This window comes from Echiichthys vipera (genome assembly GCF_963691815.1).
Source record: "Echiichthys vipera genome assembly, chromosome: 19".
NCBI classification, from domain to species: Eukaryota; Metazoa; Chordata; class Actinopteri; order Perciformes; family Trachinidae; genus Echiichthys; species Echiichthys vipera.
Window position 1 is genome coordinate 24,691,733 of NC_139844.1, and position 22,136 is coordinate 24,713,868.

Here is a 22,136-nt window from a genome sequence, read left to right on the forward strand (position 1 = left end):
TCTGTCTGTCTTTGTGTCTGCCTGTCTAAAGTGTCTTGAGATAGCGTTTGTTATGGTTTGACACTATAAATAAAATTTGAACTAAATATAGTTGATGTGATCTCACCTGCGGAGTTTCTTGACTGTATCCGCACACAGACAGAAAAGACAGAAACACTCATTCAAAATAATCAATACCTCCTCTGTGGTAGTTCCCACAACAGCAGGTGTCTCCAAGATCACATTTCACCATGATGACACACACACACACACACACACACACACACACACACACACACACACACACACACACACACACACACACACACACACACACACACACACACACACACACACACACACACACACACACACACACACACACACACACACACACACACACACACACACACACACACACACACAGCTGACAGCAACCTCTGGATAAATGAAACATACCTAAACCCAGACAATGGTATTAACTGTTAACTTTCCCATAACACTGAAAGAAAATTGTACACACAAAGTTAAGATAAGATAAAAAGCGTGTGTTACATGTGTGTGTGTCTTTATTTGAATTACCAAAAACATAATCATGACAAAGACACGACTGCCTGCCCCACCACCACCACCTTCAGACACCTTCACATGTTATATAAAAGTTAATTACACTTCAGTAGCCGACACAATCAGCCAGTGTACTGTACCCAGACTTGTGCCAAACATCAAGTGACCTAACTTGCTCGGCAGCTGCGTGACTCAAAGTATTCCAGGAAGTCGGATGATGGCATTTCTAGCATGTTTGATCGCTGTTCAGTGCACCAGGACATGATGAAGATGATCATTCTCTCCTGACACGGACGCTGGAGGACGACGAGAGGTAAACAAACACAATTACCATATTTAAACGTGACTTTGATATCATATAGATGCTTAGTGCTTATTATGTTGTGAGGCAAACGGTTCATTTTACAGAAAAAGCACAGATGTGACGTAGTTTGGAGAGTTTTTACTCGTGTGAAAGAACATAAACAAAGCATATAACATTTAAACCGTTTTTATCTTTATATAAATGAAGTTTGACTGGATGTTTTGCACACTACCACTATATCATGCAAATACACTCACTTATATTTCATGTATATAATTCAATGAGATATGTTTAGTTTGCTTGTGTTCATGTTTATATTTATGTAGGCGCCGTCAAATCAAGTCAAAGTCCTTGTGATGAAAATTGCCTGGCAATAAACCTGATTCTGATTTGACTTTATCATTTTAAGAAGCTCCAGAACCAACAGGAGGAACCAAAAACCGCATGTTTCTTTGACGTTTTTATTCATTTTTAGGTCGACGCTTTTGTCATGATCACTGATACTGAGTTAAATAAACGTTTGATGTCAACATGAATGATTACATTTGAATATAAGAATAGGAAGATAAGACCATGCTATTAAATTAACGCAAAACCGATTGATCGTTGGATTTGCGTGAATGGTCTGTGAGTGTCGTCCGCCATCGTCCTCTTCCCCTTCTCGTCTGATATAATCTCTTCTAGCTGAAGCGCCATTTTATGTTTTCAGTTCCCATGTATTTTATTCATGGCAGGTTTGATGTTTGTTTGTAGGCTGATACATAAATGACGACTGATGGCGTACACAAACATGAAGCTTACAGCTTTACTTGCACTGTCACTTGTTCATTTTAGGTTAAATGTCAGACTGATGTTTTCCTCCAGCAGCAGCTAAATCAGAGATGTTTACTTATCTCTGCCCAGAAACACGAATCCAACATTTACACTTTGTAATAGATCTATTTGATTTGTTCTAATATACACAGCACACGTTGCCACTTTACCTTTAAGGGCGCCCTCCCACTGTGCCTCCGTCCCGTGCCCCGTGCTTTAGGGTCCTTGTCCCCCCCTCCAGGCCCGTTTGTACTCACACTACCTGGGCCTCGGAGAATGCTTCTTGCTGCCTATACGTCATCACGCCGTAACACGTCACACGCATTGATGACGTCATGGCGATGCGTGGCTTTGTTTCCAGATCTTTCCGTAGACCTCTGAGTTTTTGTGCGTCTTGTCGACTGTTTTTGAATCTTTTCATCGACCAAATCTGCAGTAAACACTCCACCTCCGCATCACACCAACGTGAACCTTTCACCGCCATTGTTTGAAATGTCCGTGCATGGTCCCTCCTTCTTTTTTCTATGTCCCAACAGGCGCACAGGAAATGACCTCAGAACCGCCGTAGGCCTCGTGCTCGTACACGTGCGCACGCTCGTGCTCGTACACGTGCAAACGTGCTTTACTAAAGCCCACCTCTCCCAAACGGGCCGTGGACGCCCAGCTTGCCGCAGCTAGGCGCGGAGCGGTTGCACTCACACTGGTCAAACGAACTAGACTTTACCCGTAAAACCTGTTTGGGCACGGTACGGAAGGACAGTGTGAGTGCGCCCTGAGTGTCAGCTGTCTCTCTGACAGGTGATGCAGAAAAGCCCATTAACCAAATAATTTCTGTGTTGTGTCTGGGAGTCAATGTAATGAAGCTAAAGTCTGATTATGTACCCAGAATGTTTGGCAGCAAAGTTTTAACAAAGGTGGAGTAAGATGAATTCAATTCAAGAGAAAAGCGAGGGTCTGAGCGGGAAGTTAAAAATGCACAGACTACTCTCCGCAGTATCATGAGGTAAAAGGAAGCATGACACATCAAGTTCTGTGACTCAAAACAGAAACATACACTCTTGCAAAGTGGCATCGCATGGCTAGATGAGGAAATAAAGAAGATATGAGATAATGGGTGAGAGCAGTGATTCTTATCTTATATTTCTAACTACAGGAAAAGACTGTGAGTGTTCTCATGTGTCCAGGTCGTTATCCTCAAAGTAATGTCAGTCAAAAGCAACTGGACTTGGTTCTTTGTCAGGAAGACGTTTCACATCTCATCCAAGAGGCTTCATCAGTTCATGTACGCATCTGACCAGGCTGGGACTGGACCAGGACCAGGACCAGGGCCAGTCTGGGACTGGACCAGGACCAGGACCAGGCTGGGACTGGACCAGGACCAGGACCAAGACCAGGACCAGGCTGGGACTGATCAGTTGGAGTGACAGTCGTTGGTAGGGGTTGGTTTCGACTTTGAAAGGGCCGCATTGTAAATTCCTTCCTTCCCAGGATATTCAACAATCTACCAACTGTTCACAAACGTCCTCCTGTGACTCCAACGACTGTCGTTCAGAGCATTAACAAAGTCAAAACCTACTTCCACCAACGACTGGACCAGGAGCAGGACCAGGACCAGGCTGGGACTGGACCAGCACTAATGAAGTCGAGACCTACTTCCAGCAACGACTGTCACTCTAACGACGGTCGTTGGCACTTGGAGCACAAAGGGTTCCAGTGACATCATCGGCTTGTGAGAGGTTAAATACCTGGATCTCACACCAGTTAGTTGGTCCAGTACCAGCCTGGTCCTGGTCCTGGTCAGATGTGTACATGAACTGATGAAGCCTCTTGGATGAGACGTGAAACTTCTTCCTAGACAAAGAACCAAGTCCAGTTGCTTTGGACTGAAATTACTTTGAGGATAACTACAGGACGCTTTTCCTCCATCTATCTCCTAATCTTACAAAACACAAAGATCTGATATGTTTTGTGTATATGGTTTGAATGAAACAGATTTAAAATATGTATAAGTCTGGTAGTGAAATCTTTTCTTTGGGGCCCTGAGATCTGAAATCCCTCAGGTCACGTCTCAAACATAGAGCCGAGCCTAAAAAAAAAAACTAATATCAAAAAATGTTGTTCCTGTTACTGGAAAATAAGGTTGAAATGCAGCGAAATTCCCCTTCAAATCAACCTTAAGTTAATCCAGGAGTCATCAGGTCAACAGGTTTATCTGATTGAGCTTTTTGTTTATATGCTGCCGTGCAGAACAACGCACTGGAGTTATGTAAATGACAGTTTGATGGATGATAGCTGCGGCTGTTTGTGATTTTTGTAATGATAACTCAGTGTGCGTCTTGTGTTCTCTCTCCAGTCGGGATGGCCTTACCAAAGGCAGCGGGATACGTGGTTTTTCTTCTGGTTATATTCTACAGTCTGGAGAATCAGGGATACAGAGAGTCTCTGAATGGTTTCTTTGAGGTAAGAATAAACCTACAAATGTGTAGTTTTTATTCCTGGTAAAATTATGAGGAAAAACTCTGAAGTTTGTGGTACTATAGCAGGAGATACGAGCCTGAAACCAGAGCAATCTGCAGAGCTCGTGTGTCATTAGACTTCCAGCCAATCACAACCATTTATCTCACGTGGGGCGGGTTTAAGAGGATGACTGACGGAGGAGAGTCACGCTACGTTACTTCACATAACTGCCATTCTCCATCAGGAGCAACTTTCCAGTTTCTACTGTGCAGCACCGATCAAATATGAATCAAGATTCTGATGCTGTGTTCACGCCAGGTGCGATAGACGCCAAGTTACGCACTGAAAGCACAAGAAAAGCAAGTTACGCGCTGCTTGATCATATTTGGACCATTGCACCAAACGTGCCGAATGAACCAATCGCGTTATCCACATGCTGATGATGCGAAACCACCTGTATGAACAACAACACATAAACAGAGGTTGCTCCACTGCTGTCGTGCTGAATGGAAACTTATGCTAATGCTAATCAGTGCTAACTTGGTTCAATTCAATTCAATTCAATTCAGTTTTATTCACAGTGCCAAATCATAACCAAAGTGATCTCAGGACACTTCACAGAGTAGGTAAAGACCACACTCTATGACTTATTTATGATTTACAGAGACCCAACAATTCCCCCGTAGAGTACGGTGGCGTTGAAAACCTTCACTATAACAGACAGGAACGTCAGACAGACCCAGCTCTGTGGAGGACGGACATCTGCTGTGCTTCATAGTAAAGCACAACAGCAGGAGGATAGCTACAACACACAATCAGGAAATAGAACGTCCTTGCTGACTCAGACTCAAGCTTGCTCCTTCTTGTTGCGGTCCAATGGAAACAACAGCTTGGGTCGCACGGCTCCAGGTGCCCGGATACCGCTTAGTGCAAGTAGTGCTTCTGCCAGTGGGCGAATCACAACGCTCGCACCCCGTCCTTCCTTCTGATTGGCTGCTAAAGCGTCAGTTCAATGAGAAGTTCAACATTTTCAGCTCCCACGTTGGAGGCGTTGGACTTGAATATCGGTAGTTTTTCACGTTTATCGCAAAAGAAAAAAGTAACACAAGTAAATTGGTGAAATGGCGTTTGTAGATTGACTTTGTATGTAGATGCGCTGCTTCTACCTCTTGCTTCCGGTTTGACCGCAGCATTATTGTGTTGCCTATTTGTGCCGTAAATGTTTTCATTTCAGTTCTGTTTAGCTTCAATTTGAGAGACGAAAATGTGACTAATCAGAATCTAATCGGACTGATTTCTGCAGGAATGGATGGGAACGAACGCATCACACGTTCACACCAGAGAAAAACGAGAGGGTGAGACGCATTTAATAACAGATTGATTTATGACTCTTTTCATTTCACTGAGTGCAGCCTGGATGACTTTGCCCTTCATGTCTTCCCAGCTTCCTTAAATGCCTCTGATTACGTAATCCAAGCTGTGATCACCACCTCTGACCTGGAGCGTCTCCAAACGTTATTGAGAGAGCTAAATCTTCCTTTAGTGGTCAACGGTACTGAAATCACCAGCATCGACACCACGACAGGTACGATATCCTTCCCTTTGGTGCCCCGTCGTTTGCCAAATTGAACTATATTTTAATTTTAACCAGTAAATGCGTCAGTAAATCCCCTTGATCTTGACTGCTGCTGTCTCTTCACACAGTGTGTTTGCCAACTACGACTGCGTACCAGTGCAGATGTGAGAGGGATTACGCTTGGTCATTTAACAGCTGCGTGATCTATGACGCCTGTGATGCCATCATGGGTGACACGTGTGGATGCATTAATGCCCTTCCGGCTGATGGGCAGTACTGTCAGCTGAACACCAGTGGAACAGGTACGCCTGAGCTAAGAGACGATGATAGAAACCGCACATTTCCACTACACTGCATCCGTTCTCCGGATACAGTTTTACTGGTTCTGATTTTATTTACAAAACCTGAGTTCATTTAATATGATGACTTGTTGCAGCTAGACGCACCATTACTGTCTATGATCTATAATAATAACACACAGTATATTAAATAATATTTATTTATATGGAACTTTTCACACTTTGACAGTAGCACAAAGCGCCTCACAGGAAATAACAGCAAAACAAAAATTAACAACAAAGAAACATCATGAAAACCCCAAACCTCACAGCCCAAAAATTATACACACAGATACACAGATAGACACGCACACGCACACGCACGCACACACACACACACACACACACACACACACACACACACACACACACACACACACACACACACACAAGCTGTCACTGAGGAGACACGGCTGGGCACCGAGGTCGGAGGTGAGGAAACAGCTCCTTTGGGGGCCGCGCACACCGGGAGGAATCATGGTCCATGACCACAGGGACCCCCCAGTCCAGGCAGACAGGAGGCTCCACACCACGGTGTAGAGCTCCCAAGCCACCCGGTCCATGGCCGTCCACAGGACAGCACCCGCATCGGTGGACCAGAGACAACTCCCAGTGTGGTCGGCCCCCTGGAGATGGAAAAAAAAAGGGCCATTCTCCATAATAAGGACTTCCAAGTGCAAACGACTCCCGAGTTGGTGTCAAATGTTAACATATGAAAGACGTTATAATAAAAAGCAGTGTATTATTGAGGTTATTGTGTATCAGCTGTGAAAAGCAGCACCCTTTACCAATGTTTTACTGGTGTACGGAAACATATAACATCCGTTTAAAATAGAAATCCAGGACTAAAGGCATTGCTGTTTTCTTTCTTTTGATTTTCACAGTGACAACACCGACGCCACCGACGCCATCCCCCACACCACCAAACGGTATAACACGTGACATGTAGAGACTGCAGACCTGTGCTTTTGTTTCTGAGGGATGTAAAAATCAGTCTTGGGGTATCTGTTGGCGCTACGGGGCTTTTTTAATGGTTTGGAAATAAACAGAGTCACATGTAAAGGCTCATGTCAATCAAACAGTGCGTATATAGTGCACATGGGCAACATTGATCAGGGTTCGTGCACCTTTTCCAAGGTCAAATTCAAGAACTTTTCAAGCACTTTCAAGGTCCTTTTTCAAGCTTTTCCAGCACCTTATAGTTGCAGGTGGTAAATTACCTATTTCTAAAGAACATATTGATACTGAAAATGATTATTTTACCTTTATTTTTTCCATTTAAATCACGTTAGAAGAGTTGGCATTATGTTTTAAACACCAAAAATATTTTGTAACACCAGAATGATAAGAAATTAGATAATTGAAACTAATGTGGATACAATTTTAAGCACTTTATCTAAAATTCAAGCACTTTTCAAACCTTGAAAACACATTAAAATTCAAGATTTTCAAGGTTTTAAGCCCCCGTACGAACCCTGATTCATGTCACGATGACTGCACGGAGAAAGAACCGTTTGTGACTGTTGTGTGTGACGGTGATGGTGATGGATGGATTCTCTCGTATGCTCCACAGACCCAGTGGACATTGAAATAGTCCTGGACTTGCGTGTCCCAGTCTCCAGTGTGCCAGCGGGTTTCATCAGTCTGTTCAGGGACGCGCTGAGAGATTTCACGTTACCCTACGACATCAGTCCATCCTACAAAGTGACAGGCTTAGATTTCACCACAGGTAAAAACCTTTGCTTTCTGCTTATTCCCCCAGCTGTGCCTGCTCCCCAGCAAAAATCTCATTACATAGTACTTACAGTTGAATGTGACCACTGACCAATAAAGATTTGTATTCACCTACGTCATCGTCTTAAAGGGGAGTTTATGTATTGTCAGCCTGGACCCTCACTCCCCATGTACTGCTGTGTAATAGACTAACGTGCATGGATGCAGTATTGAGCGTGCGGAGTGAATTTGAATACATAGTTGGAGATCATGTGTGTCACCTTTTACCCACATTATTGCTTGAGCGTTTACTCAATCGTTCCCCGCAGATTAAGAATGACAGAGAATATTGAAGGGAGAGAGGGAGAGAGTGCATTAAGGGCGCACTCAGACTGTCCTTCCGCACCGGGCCAAAACAGGTTTTTCAGCTAAAGCCTAGTGCGTTTGACCAGTGTGAGTGCAACCGCTCCGCGCATAATTGCGGCCAGCTGACTACCACGGCCCGTTTGGGAGAGGTGGGCTTTTGTAAAGCACGTTTGCACATGTACGAGCATGAGCGTGCGCACGTGTACGAGCATGAGCACGAGGCCTACGGCGGTTCAGATGTCATTTCCTGTGCGCCTGTTGGGACGTAGAAAAAAGAAGAAGGGACCATGCGCGGACATTTAAAACAATGGCGGTGAAAGGTTCCCGTTGGTGTGATGCGGAGGTGGAGTGTTTACTGCAGATTTGGTCGATGAAAAGATTCAAAAACAGTCGACAAGACGCACAAAAACTCTGAGGTCTACGGAAAGATCTGGAAACAAAGCCACGCATCGCCATGACGTCAACAATGCGTGTGACGTGTTACGGCATGATGACGTATAGGCAGCAAGAAGTATTCGCCGAGGCCCAGGTAGTGTGAGTACAAACGGGCCGGGGGTGCGGGGGGAGAGGGACAATGTGAGTGCGCCCTAAACATGTGTTTTTTAATTTATTGATGTGTCACAGTTGGGAAACTCCCCTTTATCGTGCCTTCTCGCCCTTTTTTGTTTTCAAAACAGCCAGCAGGTAAACAGGATTTGATGTTGTGTTGCTTTGTATATGTTGTACATGTTTTTAAATGTCTTTAAAAGGGTGCTATCCAAACGCCGCTGGAGGACTGCAGTGTGGCTGTGAGGAGGGGTTCGCTTGGTCATGTGACAAGTGCTTCATCTATGGGGCGTGCAGTAATGCAACCAGTCAAACCTGTGGGTGCATCAATGGACTTCCTGATGGAGAGTTCTGTGAACCGCTAACAAGTAAGCATTGCAATTTTTTAGCTGTTCCAATAAAAGTGTAACCTGACTCCTCCAGATGAGTGACTGCATCTGACTCTCCTACATGTGTTCACATAAACATGGTTGAGGTCTGTTAAACATTGAGTCACTTCTAAAGTGGCGTGATATTGATTATAACTGAAGTTATGATGCTTTCCCTATGCAGAAAAATATATATAATTTAATCTCCAATATTGCTCCACAGATGCTACTCAATGTCCAATAACACCAACGCCAATAACACCAACGCCAATGACAACAACGCCAATGACAACAACGCCAATGACAACAACGCCAATGAAAACAACGCCAATGAAAACAACGCCAATGACACCAACGCCAATGACAACAACGCCAATGACAACAACGCCAATGACACCAACGCCAATGACAACAACACCAGTGATCACAACACCAATGACACCAACGCCAATGACAACAACGCCAATGACAACAACGCCAATGACAACAACACCAGTGATCACAACACCAATGACAACACCAGTGACAACCACAACAACTATGAAAACACCAATGACAACAACGCCACCACCAATGCCAACTCCACCACCAACAGAGGGTATGAGACTTAAAATGTAGAGAATGTTATGACATGTACGTGTACGTGACGTGACTTGTGACATAACTTATGAAAGAAAACGTTTCTGTTGCAGCGAAAAATTTATCGTTTACCATGGACATAGAATTTAAGGATTCATTCAATGAAGAAACCAGCAGTGTTTACCAAAACTCATACAAAACTGTAAGTATTAATATTATTTATTCAGCTGTTAATGACGTGAACGTGTGTGATATCCAGTGGGGTGAACTACGAAGCGCGCTGAACATACTCAGGGTTTCTTTGGATCACCTGAATCGAAAACAATGAATCTTGCAAGCTGAATGGCAACATGAAGCTCACTCACACGGCGGGTTTTCAGCTTTAGTCTCAATGCGCGTTCCCGTAAAAAGGATGGTTTGTGTCATTTGACTCACCCTTTCAAAATGGATGGATCAAGGGCCGCATATTTTACCCAAGAGCTCATTATAAAGAACTCCTCAGAGCAGTTCAAGAGTATAATAACAGCAAGCGGCAGCGCAGTTTCACATAATAAGGCGAGGGAGGCGTGCTGGAAAAAAGAAATAGCAGATTGTATGAATTTGTGAAAAGTGAAAAGATTCTGCCTATTGTCTAAAAACAACCAAACGCAGAATTGTTCGCCATTATTCCAAAATTGAGATGATGATTTAAAAAATGCAAAAGCAACAACCTACAACGATTACTGTAGGACCCGAGCGCTGCTGATGCTGCGCTGAGCTTTAAGGAGCCGATCTAACACCAAAGTCTAGGTCTGAGCTCTAAGGGCGCCCTCCCACTGTGCCTCCGTCCCGTGCCCCGTGCTTTAGGGACCTTGTCCCCCCCTCCAGGCCCGTTTGTACTCACACTACCTGGGCCTCGGAGAATGCTTCTTGCTGCCTATACGTCATCACGCCGTAACACGTCACACGCATTGATGACGTCATGGCGATGCGTGGCTTTGTTTCCAGATCTTTCCGTAGACCTCTGAGTTTTTGTGCGTCTTGTCGACTGTTTTTGAATCTTTTCATCGACCAAATGTGCAGTAAACACTCCACCTCCGCATCACACCAATGTGAACCTTTCGCCGCCATTGTTTTAAATGTCCGCGCATGGTCCCTCCTTCTTTTTTCTACGTCCCAACAGGCGCACAGGAAATGACCTCAGAACCTCCGTAGGCCTCGTGCTCATACACGTGCGCACGCTCATGCTCGTACATGTGCAAACGTGCTTTACTGAAGCCCACCTCTCTCAGGCGGGCCGTGGACGCGGTAGGGTTGCACTCACACTGGTCAAACGAACTAGGCCTTAGCCCTGAAGCGTCCTGGGGCACGGGAAGGAAGGACAGTGTGAGTGCGCCCTAAGTCTGATCTGAAAACCTCCTGCAGACCAGGTTTGGTTGGCAGCATAAGTTACCATGGTGATACAGCGATGCTAAAAGAGAGCTAATTTGGTGTCACAGCTGACCCAGGCTTTGAGCGCAGCATACCTCGCTAACCCACTGATTGAGGTTCGTCGTTCACCCCACTGATTTCATTGTAGCACTGTTAACACGCAGACTGTCCCTGTCTCAATCAGATTGAAAGACAAGCTAAAAGGTTCTTCCCAAATTTTGAAGCAATACAGTCAATTAAATTCCGGTAAGTCTAATTTTACCCTCCTTCTTATATTAATTATACTATTTACTGACCCTATGTTTATTTTCCAGCTTGTAGCAAAGTACGAACCCCCGTTCCACTGACGTTGGGACGTTGTGTATACCTGAATAAAAAACGATATTTAATTGAATACACTCCAAAGAAAAGATATTTAATGTTAAAACTGATAAACTTTATTGTTTTTTCTGCAAATATTCACTCATTTTGAATTTGATGCCCAGAAAAGCAGGAACAGGGTCAACAAAAGAGTGGGAAAGCTGAGGAATGCTCCAAAAACACCTGTTTGGATCATTCCACGGGTGAACAGGTTCATCAGTGTGGAGCGTGTGAACGCCTCACGCCTTTGGTGGTCAGATGTTATTGACCTCTGACCACCAAAGACGTGAAACGTTGTATCTCAATTCTTATGGAATCAAACTTTAACTGTACATGAGTGTACTTTTTCATGTGCCAAAACAAGTGACTATACAGCGTTTAAGACCTTCCTGTAGTCAGTTAACGCAGATATAACATGCTACTGAACGGACAACATTTGACCCGCTCGTGACTGATTTTTCATTGGGATTTAATTTTGCGTTACAGGAGGGGAAGCACCATCGGGGACTACACTATCAGAGCATCTTCCTTTCCAGAAAGGGAAATAGAATCCGTAAAAGCTGGGGTATTCACGGAGCTGGCAGAGATATACCCAATGCTGTTCATCAGTAAGAGAGCTTTTGACAGACTTGTCACATAAGTTGTTTTCATACTAAGAGGATTCGTGTGTCGTGTAGATGTTTAATAACTGTTTGACCTGCGTGTCTGTTTTCTTAAAGGCCCGACGCCCTTAGAGTTTGACTCCTCTCAAGTGTATTTTGGGAGTGCCGTAACAGTGAAATGTGGCCCACCACCAAAGAATCTCAATTTTAGTGCTAACTGGACGACCGAGTGGAAACTCAACAACAAAAACATCTTTGAAGACAGTCAACACTCGATGAAACAACAGGATGGAACATCAGTGCTAACTATTGTTAGATTCTTCAGCACAGACAATGGTAAGAAATCAATCATACACATGTTTCCCATTCTCCAAACTGGTGTGAATGCAGAACTCTGATTGACTTGAGTGAAATATTTTAAGGCTGTGTCCGTTGTGTAGCTTGATCCACTTATGTACCCGGTCATGGTTAAATCATTTGACCTACGCTTATTATACCTAAGCTATTAACCATCAGTTTTGTTACTGCCAGAAGCCTCGATATGAAGCCTGTTGACTTTCCATTTCATTTACGATTACTGATTGGTTGACGTGTGTGTGCGTGTGACGATTGCTGATATACGCCTAGTCTCTTACGTAACTGACATAAATAACAGCCCGGGCTATTATTTGATATTTTACGGTAATGTGTTAATAATTTCACACATAAGTCGTTCCAGAGTAGAAGTCCGCCCCGGCCAAACTGAAAAAAACTGCAACTTATAATCCGAAAAATACGTTACCCGCCAGTTCTGAACCTACACGGATGAACAGTTCCTGAGACATGAGAACGAATGGAAAGAAAAACAGACAGACAGAGATTCCTGGTTTCATGGCTGGTGTCACCACATATATTTTAATTTAAACAAATGTTTAGAAGAAGAAGAAGAATTACTTTATTGATCCCGCAACAGGGAAATTGAATTTTTTCACTCTTATTATCAATCATGTTACACACACAGGCCCGAAATACACACACATACACAAACAGGACCTATATACATGCAATTAGGGAAAGATGTTAGAGCGAGGGGGCTGCCAATGACCGGCGCCCTTGGCAGCACCTCTCCAGCCACCAGTCCACGCTCCATACATTGTCCACACCAGGACTTGAACCAGTGACCCTACGGTTCCCAGGCAAGTCACTTATGGACTGAGCTACTGCCGCCCAATTAGCTTTCCTTTACTCGCCAATTCTGAACCTAATAGGATGAACAGTTCCTGAGACATGAGGACGAATGGAAAGAAAAACAGACAGAGAGTCCTGGTTTCATGGCTGGATGTTGCTTCCTCTATATCTAAATCTCTATCTTTATATATAAATGCTGATTTAGGTTGTTGCCCCTCTTGCGTCTGATGGTGGTGCCACCCCATATATTTTAATTTAAACAAATGTTTGGCAACACTGACATCCCCTTGTTTCGATGTTAACTCATGATCGCCTTTAATTCCAGGACTTTATGAATGTACGCTCAGAAAAGGCAACTCATCTTTTAGACAGACAGGAGCCTTCGATCTGAAAGCGCCACCCTCGATCGAAGTGACGCCGATAAAAAAAAGGATTAAATGTGAAAACGGGACGCGAGAAGAACTGGAGTGCTCCGTCAGCCCCGGCTCCTATGAGGTTGAGTTTAAAGGCTTTGCAGGTAAAACACAGAATCATGAATTAAATGAAAGCTATTGGGAATGTTTTACATATTAACATTGTTCTCAGACCAATACTTGAGATAATGCACATATATAATCTTTTAATCTAATGTTGGTCGGCTTCATCCAAGTTGATTGTTGTTTTTTGTATGTTTAGGAACAGGAAACACGGTCACCCTGATTCCTGATCTGGACTGTTCAAAGCCGGAGGAGACGTTCACTTGCCAAGAGAAAACCCATACAAATTTTAATAAAACTATAACACTGATGTTATCACCTGCTGACAGTAAGTATGGATCCAGACGTTACAGAGCATTAAATACAATTCAGGTCAAAATATTGTTACCGGTGATAAGAACGACTGATTTTGTTCCTCTCTAGTTTCATATCTCTGTGAAGATGATTTATTTGGTGTTGGAAATAAAGACGATGAAGCCGTGGGTCAATGCTCAAAGAACAAGGTGGGAGAACAGAGGGCGGTTTGTAAAGAGGATGAAAATTGGGAAGTCCGACAAGATAACTGCGTCCTACGGGAGGTGCAGGAGCTGCTGGAGCAGTCTGAGGTGACCCACTTCTCTCAGCTCTACCTTGGCTTGGTTTTTGAAACAGACTGTATAAAAGTATCTACTGTGAGATCAAAGATAATCGCAGCCTCATGAGAACTGTACAACCACAAACTAGAGACCTAGGGCGTTTAGAGCATGGAGGTATATCCTGGGTATATTCAACTTTCAATTTAGGATATACTGCGTCTCTAACTGCGCGTAGGACAGGAAATCAGAGGATCAAGATACATAACTTCTTTAATTTCCACTGGACAAAACTGAGTTAGAACCTCTGATAAAACAGGCTGCCGCGCTCGCGGCCATCTTTGCCCCGCTGTCAACAAACAAAGCCAAAAGTAGATAGCGCGATGCTATTCATTTTTCATCTCAACCAATTTAACTCGTCACACATTTTAAGCAATTTTTAACTGTCTCAAGATGCATCGTTGCATTCTTGGCTCAGATGTCAGCACAAAACTGAAGTTAGAGCGAAGCTGTGCACACACACGGGCTGTCGGCACACGCGGGTTGGTGGCACACGCGGGTTGGCGGCACAAGCGAGCTTGCGTCACACGCGGGCTATCGGCACTCGCGGGCTATCGGCACTGGCGGGCTGTCGGCACTGGCGGGTTTGCGGCACACGCGGGCTGGCGGCACTCGCGGGGTGTCGGCACTCGTGTGCTGGCGGCTGCAGTGAGGTGCCCTTCTCTCTCTCCCTTTGTGTGAACGAGAATGACTGGGAGAAAGAGTGCTATGCAAAAGTGAATAAACGGAACAATATTTACATTTCAAGATCACGTTGGGAAAAAAAGAGAATCAAGTGGCGCTGGTTGATTCTGTGGCGCAGCGCCACACATTGGTCTATGCATGGGAAACACTGCAATAAATGAGCTGCTTTTAAAGAGGGCGGGAGGAGGTCAGCTGATTGGTAGTTGTGCATTAGCCTCAGGACTGTGCTATTCATAACACAAATTGAATTTCCTTGAGATAGTGTGTAATGGTGACATTGTTTTCTTCTTTTAAATCACACAGTTCTTGGACATCAACTCTCTGCCTGAATTCTTGGAAAAACTCAGCAATGTCACAACCACGCTGACTGGGAATGTGGTTGAATCTCCTGCAACCATTAATGCCATTGTTGATATACTCAACAATGTAGCGGACCTGAATATCCCGATAACTGAGGCTTCAATGAAGGTATGTCTGCTGAGGTGACGCCCTGAACAATGTACACATTACTCGTGATTTCTCATGGTGCTAAAATCTGCTTCTCTTTCAATTTAGGATATCCTCTTGACTGCAGGTGTCCTCACTATAGATGGCGCAAAGACATCCTGGGAAACTCTTAACGCAAATGACACCCAAAACATGTTAGAAACAGAAAGTGACAGTACCCCAGCTGAAAGCATCAGCTCAACGTTTCTGCTGTCTCTTGAGAACATAACCAGACGTCTCACCAATGAATCTTTCAACATCCAGACACCTTCGATTCTCTTGAACAAAACCACATACACGGACACTTTCGATGCCGACTTTGAAATCAATGGTTCTTCCGTGGAGCTAGGCATACAGGAGTCTGACGGAGGGAGCAAGTTCATCACTGTGATAACGTTTGCTTCTATGGACAACGTACTCCCCGCGAGAGATGAAAGGAATTCAAGTCTCTCCATCATCAATGGGAGAGTTGTACTCGTTCAGTCCGAGGGCACCGTCAATAATGTTTCGTTCGTGTTTGATATAAACGATAAAAACGAATCTCTGGGGAACCCTCAGTGTGTTTTCTGGAACTTCAGCCTCTTTGACGGTCTTGGGGGGTGGGACGGCGAGGGCTGCGAGTTGGTACGTGACAAAACGACAAACGAAACCGTCGCCTGCAACTGCAACCACCTGACCTCGTTCTCTATCCTCATGTCGCCCTACAGTCCAGAAGCCGACTTTTTGGCTTATATAACCTACATTGGAGTTGGAATATCCATGGCTTCTCTGGTCATATGCCTCATAATCGAAGCCGTCATATGGAGAAAAATAAGGAAGAACACCACGTCTTACCTGCGTCATGTTTCCATCGTTAATATCGCTGTGTCTCTCCTGATTGCCAACATTTGGTTCATTATTGGGGCAGCCATTTCAGATGAAAAGCAGAGAAACCAAAACGCGTGCACCGCAGCTACATTTTTTATCCATTTTTTCTACCTCGCCCTGTTCTTCTGGATGTTGTCTTCAGCTCTGCTGTTGCTGTACCGCACGGTCAGTGTCTTTGATGGGGGCTTGTCCAAAAAATCTATGTTGGCTATTGGATTCACTCTAGGCTACGGTGCACCTCTCATCATCGTCACCATAACTATAGCTGTAACTGCACCCGAGGACGAGTACATCCGAAGAATTGGCTGCTGGCTCAACATGGAGCAGTCCATGGCTTTACTGGCCTTTGTGATCCCTGCGCTGGCAATAGTGGCGATAAACCTCGTCATCCTGATTGTGGTGATATACAAAATGTTGAGGAGAAGGGCGGTGTCAGACTCCGCACAAGCAGCTGAACGGCACGTCCTGGTGGTCATTGCCAGGAGTTTGGCGGTCCTCACACCATTTTTTGGACTAACATGGGGTCTGGGAGTCGGAACCATGGTCGAGCCACAAAATTTAGGAATTCATGCTTCATTCGCATTCTTCAACTCACTGCAGGTACAAATAGAGTAGTTAATGATACAGATCAGTATATTACTGTATAGCAGGGGTGTTGAACTGATCCAGTAAAGGGCCGCTGTGGCTGCAGATTTTCAGTCCAACCAAGCAAGAAAACACCTGGTCCAACAAATCTACTACAGTTCAGGTGATTGAGTAAGGCGAGTCAGGTGTGATCTTGCTTGGGTGGAATAAAAACCTGCAGCCACAGCGACTCTTTACTGGATCAGTTTGCACATGTGCTGTATACTGTGGTAATATGAGACTATGGATTCTGAATAGTGAGTTTGCCTTAGGTCCTCTAAGTCATCTCTTTGCTCTGTGTGTCTTTTTTCCTAGGGTTTCTTCATATTGGTGTTTGGCACACTGTTGGACAAGAAGGTATGTCTCAATGTTTCAAATGTTTAATCAACCGCTCACTTTATTAATGAGGGAATACACTCACGGCTGGAATCCACATTGGTTATTTCTCCAATATTTCATTGCTAATGTTTAATATATTAATAAATATATGGAGGACAGGGATGAGAGAGAGAGAGAGTAAATGATGAAACACATGTTAGGGCATTGTTATATCAATCAATCTCTCTCTCTCTCTCTCTCTCATGTTGACCCTTTGATTTCTTGATGCATTTGAAACAGACTTGATTGTGGTTTTATAGCAGGGTGCTAATGTTTGGGAATTACCTTTTCAGGTGCGAACAGAAATTGTGGCCATGTCACAAAGTTCCAGAACTGGAACAAGGGTAAGACCGCTTTTCTAAATCATGTCATTTTTTTTTTGCTAGCAGATTAAAATATTGTTGTGATTCATGTTCTTATGCTATTATTTCGTTTCAGAGCACCAGTGCTGGAAACTCTTCATCAAGCGGATTGGGCTTCTTCAGGAATTGGAGACGAGGGAGAGGTATAGCAACAATTAAGACAAGACAGAAACAACAGAGGATTATAAAAGGATAGTGCAACAGTCTTATAAACTATGCTAGCAGCTTGTGTTTGGTCTAGATTGGAAGATCTCAACTATTGCATCGATTAACGTTAATGCCTGTTAGGATAATTACTTTTTCAATCATCTGACTGCTCCTCTATTGCAGCAGGTCAAAGATTCACTCTTAGCGTAAAATGTCTCAACATTTGTTAGATGGATTGGCACGATAATGGTAGCGACTAGGGATGAGCGAGTACAGCATTATCTGTATCTGTTAACCAAATGACTCATCTGAATCCGTATTCGTCCTTGGAATGGGCGGGGCCTAACCCAGGAGCGTGTGGGATTTAACCGGGACGTGGGTCTGGTTGTCTTGAAATGGGCGGGGCTTTAACCGGTTTGGTATTTTAAGCATGCAATTGATGTGGGTTGGTCAGAAATCATTGGATTTATTGCTGATTAGAAAACTATTACTACTACTACTAGAATCAATTCATTTGGAATTGGGGCCGGTTGACGAAAACGATCCAAAATGAGCCGTCGGAAAAATAGGAAAAATATGAGTCTCCCATAAATGGATACTGTAAAACACAACACATTAACGGAAAAGACCTGCGAACGTGAGTGACTGAGTGACAGACGGAGAGCTGTTCAATGAGTGAGCAGAGCTTAGGGGCGCTGTGACGGGCCTTTCACAGAACAGACACAGCCAGCTACCCAAGGAGGATTTTCATTCAATCCGAGCAAAGATATTGGTCCAGTCCCAGCTTGGTCCTGGTCCTGGTCCAGTCCCAGCCTGGTCAGATGCGTACATGAACTGATGAAGCCTCTTGGATGAGAGGTGAAACGTCTTCCTAGACAAATAACCAAGTCCAGTTCCTTTTGACTGAAATTGCTTTGAGAATGAGGCATTACCCTCATTTTCCATGCTGCGCCACCATCTGGTCAAAATGTCACTTTGTCTCATACTTGCAGGAAATAACAGCTGTGGAAACAACTCAACGGCAAAATCATTTGCAGTTACATCTTAATAAAATCCAGTATGAAGACTAATACAGTTAATTCAACAAACAGGAAACAATAGATCCTGAGTGAGGCTGTTTATCTGTAAAGGACCTGAAGAACTCCTGTTCTGATCAAACGGATGCTAATGCAGCATCTAAGCTAACCTCTTTAGTAGCTGCCATTGTTGTTTTGGACAAGTGGTCCGCTCTCATGTCACTGACTTCTGCCAACACTGTTGGAAAACAACAAAAACATCAGCGTGTTAACGTCTCAGTTGTGAGCATGTTAGTATGCCATCCTGTGTCTGTTGAGAAGGAGGCAAAATGGCGGGCAGGGTTGTAGACAGTGGAGGTCCTCAGAGACGCTAAAGACGTCCCAGAGTGTGGACGGAGAATTCCACACATTGGTTTGACAAAAGAGAGAAATTGAGGACAAATAGCTTTCAGTATTTCAGGATGTTTGTCAGGACTTTGATAACTTGCTCACTCCTGATATTCCCAGTACTTTTTTTGTGTACAATGCTCGACGATTCCCCCACAGGGGTACTGCAAGGTTTGGTTCGTATCGGTACGCGTCTGCAAGTTTGCAGGATAGGTGCAGAACTACGGACGAAATGTACGCAGGGTACGGACAGAAGGCATCGTCCGTATCCGTTTGTGTGTCTAACGTAGAGCAGAAATGAGCCTCAAGGCCTCAGTGAGCTGTCGACTCTTGTCCTGTGTTCACACAGGCCACGTAAATTTGCCTCACTTCGTGTTTCTTCCATGAGTTTGTACGCTCAAATTCAAAGTCAACTAGCAAGGAAACGCACATTTCGAATACTTGTGTGTTGCCTTTCGCTAAGCCCGCGACAAATTTGCATCCATTTGAGTGACACTGTAGGTCGTCTCATCGAGCAGTTCCTGAAGATGTGAACACATTGATTTACTCTCATTAGTTTTATTGTTTTGCCACAGACTCATTTCGTTTCACTTCTGTTTTTTTTCAGATGGTTACAATCTATCATCTGGTACCTCCGGTGAATCTCACTCTGTCACCAACACGTGATGATCTCTGCAGACAACTCTGTTCAACCTAATGACAACCAACCGAGCAAACCGGCTCTCTCAGTTTTTTACTTCTGTCCTAATCGCAGCTTTAACAATAACAAGATTAGATTTAAAGTGTATTGTAACATCCAAGAGTTTCAACAACATGAATGCACTTGTTACAGCACGGCTCACAACAACATATGTATGTATTACACACCAACAATGATGTTTCTTCTAGTATTGCATAATGTATGTTGGATAGTATTACTGTAATTGCATTGCACTTTGGAAGGTGTGTGTGTGTGTGTGTGTGTGTGTGTGTGTGTGTGTGTGTGTGTGTGTGTGTGTGTGTGTGTGTGTGTGTGTGTGTGTGTGGTATATTGAGAGACTTACTTGAAAAAAGAACATGAAGCATTCTGTTTTCTTTTAAAGTCTTCATCACATTGTTTTCAAAATGTCCCCAAAGCAGATGCAAAATGGCTCCTGGTTTACTTTGCCAATCAAATCAGTTAGACACGGCCTGGCTGTCTTACACAGATCATTGAACTTGTTTACTCAAAGTGTGGCATCACAATGACAAATTGACTTGGACACGACTATCAGTCAAATATAACTCCACACACGTAAAGGGAGCGCCGGAGAAATTAAAAGATCTTATGCAGCAGTACTGTGAAGCCAGAAGTCCAGTCACAGGTGCAGTCTTCATAGCTGTAGTGTGTGATTTAGATAATAAATGTATCAAGGAGGACGAGAGAGCGGCTGAGGAGGTTCAGCTTCAACTTCTACAGGGGTACCATCCAGAGTTTCCTGACCTGCTGCACCATCCTGAGTTTCCTGACCTGCTGCACCATCCTGAGTTTCCTGACCTGCTGCACCATCCTGAGTTTCCTGACCTGCTGCACCATCCAGAGTTTCCTGACCTGCTGCACCATCCAGAGTTTCCTGACCTGCTGCACCATCCAGAGTTTCCTGACCTGCTGCACCATCTAGAGTTTCCTGACCTGCTGCACCATCCTGAGTTTCCTGATCTGCTGCATCATCCAGAGTTTCCTGACCTGCTGCACCATCCAGAGTTTCCTGACCTGCTGCACCATCCAGAGTTTCCTGACCTGCTGCACCATCCAGAGTTTCCTGACCTGCTGCACCATCCTGAGTTTCCTGACCTGCTGCACCATCCAGATTTTCCTGACCTGCTGCTCCATCCTGAGTTTCCTGACCTGCTGCACCATCCAGAGTTTCCTGACCTGCTGCACCATCCAGAGTTTCCTGACCTGCTGCACCATCCTGAGTTTCCTGACCTGCTGCACCATCCTGAGTTTCCTGACCTGCTGCACCATCCTGAGTTTCCTGACCTGCTGCACCATCCTGAGTGTCCTGACCTGCTGCACCATCCTGAGTCTGCGGAGCGTGGGTGAAAGTGCCCAGCACATCCTCCATGGAGCTGCCATCCACGGAGGACTTCTACACCCAGCGGCGTAGGTGGAAAGCCAACCAATATAGTAAAGAGACCCTACAGAGACACTAGAGACCCAGAACACCCCATCACAAACTGTTCAGCCTTCTGCTGTCTGGAAGACGGTACGGCAGCGTCCGGGCTTTAACCCCCAGGCTCAGGGACGGCTTCAAACCACCGGTCATAAGACTGTTGAACTCTTGAGCTCATCATTTAACGCTGTGACTTTACCGTATACGCCCCTCTGCATTCTTGTTTACATTTAACTAACCATCTAAACTGATTTCAGATTTTACTGATGTTTTAGCCCTGTTGTCTAACCTGCACTATTTTATGTATTAGGTTATTATTTTGTGTTATGACTTGTGTGATTTGATTTTTGACACATATTAAATTAGCGCTGCTGATTCTCAATGACAGTGACGCTCTTGTAATTGTTGTACATAGGACAATAAATAACTAAAAATGACTAAAAAAAAAAAGATGCAAAGCTTCTAAAGAAACAACCCACAATAAGTGGCAGGGTTAATGATTCACTGTGACATTCACATGTAGGAACCTATGCTCCCCACTTAGCATGAGACCAAGGAAAGGAGCCTTTTTTTTAAAAAGGTCCGATGTTCCGCGCTCTTCACAGGAAGGGTCCCATGTGCCCTGGTCTGATATTTTATTTCCCACAAATAGTCCAGAATTCCAGGGAAAATTGGCCTATGTAGAGCGTGACACTACCCCCTAACCCTGACCCTGACCATAACCCTTAAGCCCGAACAATATGCCGAGGCTTATGCGACCGGGGAACATCGGACCCTTTTGATCAGGGAACATAGGG

The 22,136-nt window shown here is 44.4% G+C and overlaps 1 protein-coding gene across 1 annotated transcript; it reads left to right on the top strand.

Moving 5' to 3' along the window:
* Window positions 1–779: 779 nt before the first annotated feature.
* Window positions 780–20,133, top strand: LOC310961474 (adhesion G protein-coupled receptor F5-like). Its single transcript, XM_083933548.1, has 22 exons — window positions 780–859; window positions 4,017–4,123; window positions 5,424–5,475; window positions 5,565–5,705; window positions 5,825–5,998; window positions 6,919–6,963; window positions 7,608–7,763; window positions 8,863–9,027; window positions 9,251–9,625; window positions 9,720–9,808; window positions 11,201–11,262; window positions 11,863–11,984; window positions 12,096–12,314; window positions 13,471–13,662; window positions 13,821–13,949; window positions 14,045–14,226; window positions 15,241–15,405; window positions 15,493–16,890; window positions 17,230–17,271; window positions 17,586–17,636; window positions 17,731–17,797; window positions 19,812–20,133. Exons 2-22 carry the CDS (start codon window positions 4,022–4,024, stop codon window positions 19,868–19,870), a joined length of 3,987 nt encoding a protein of 1,328 aa, XP_083789674.1. The 5' UTR covers window positions 780–859; window positions 4,017–4,021; the 3' UTR covers window positions 19,871–20,133.
* The last annotated feature ends 2,003 nt before the right edge of the window (window positions 20,134–22,136 follow it).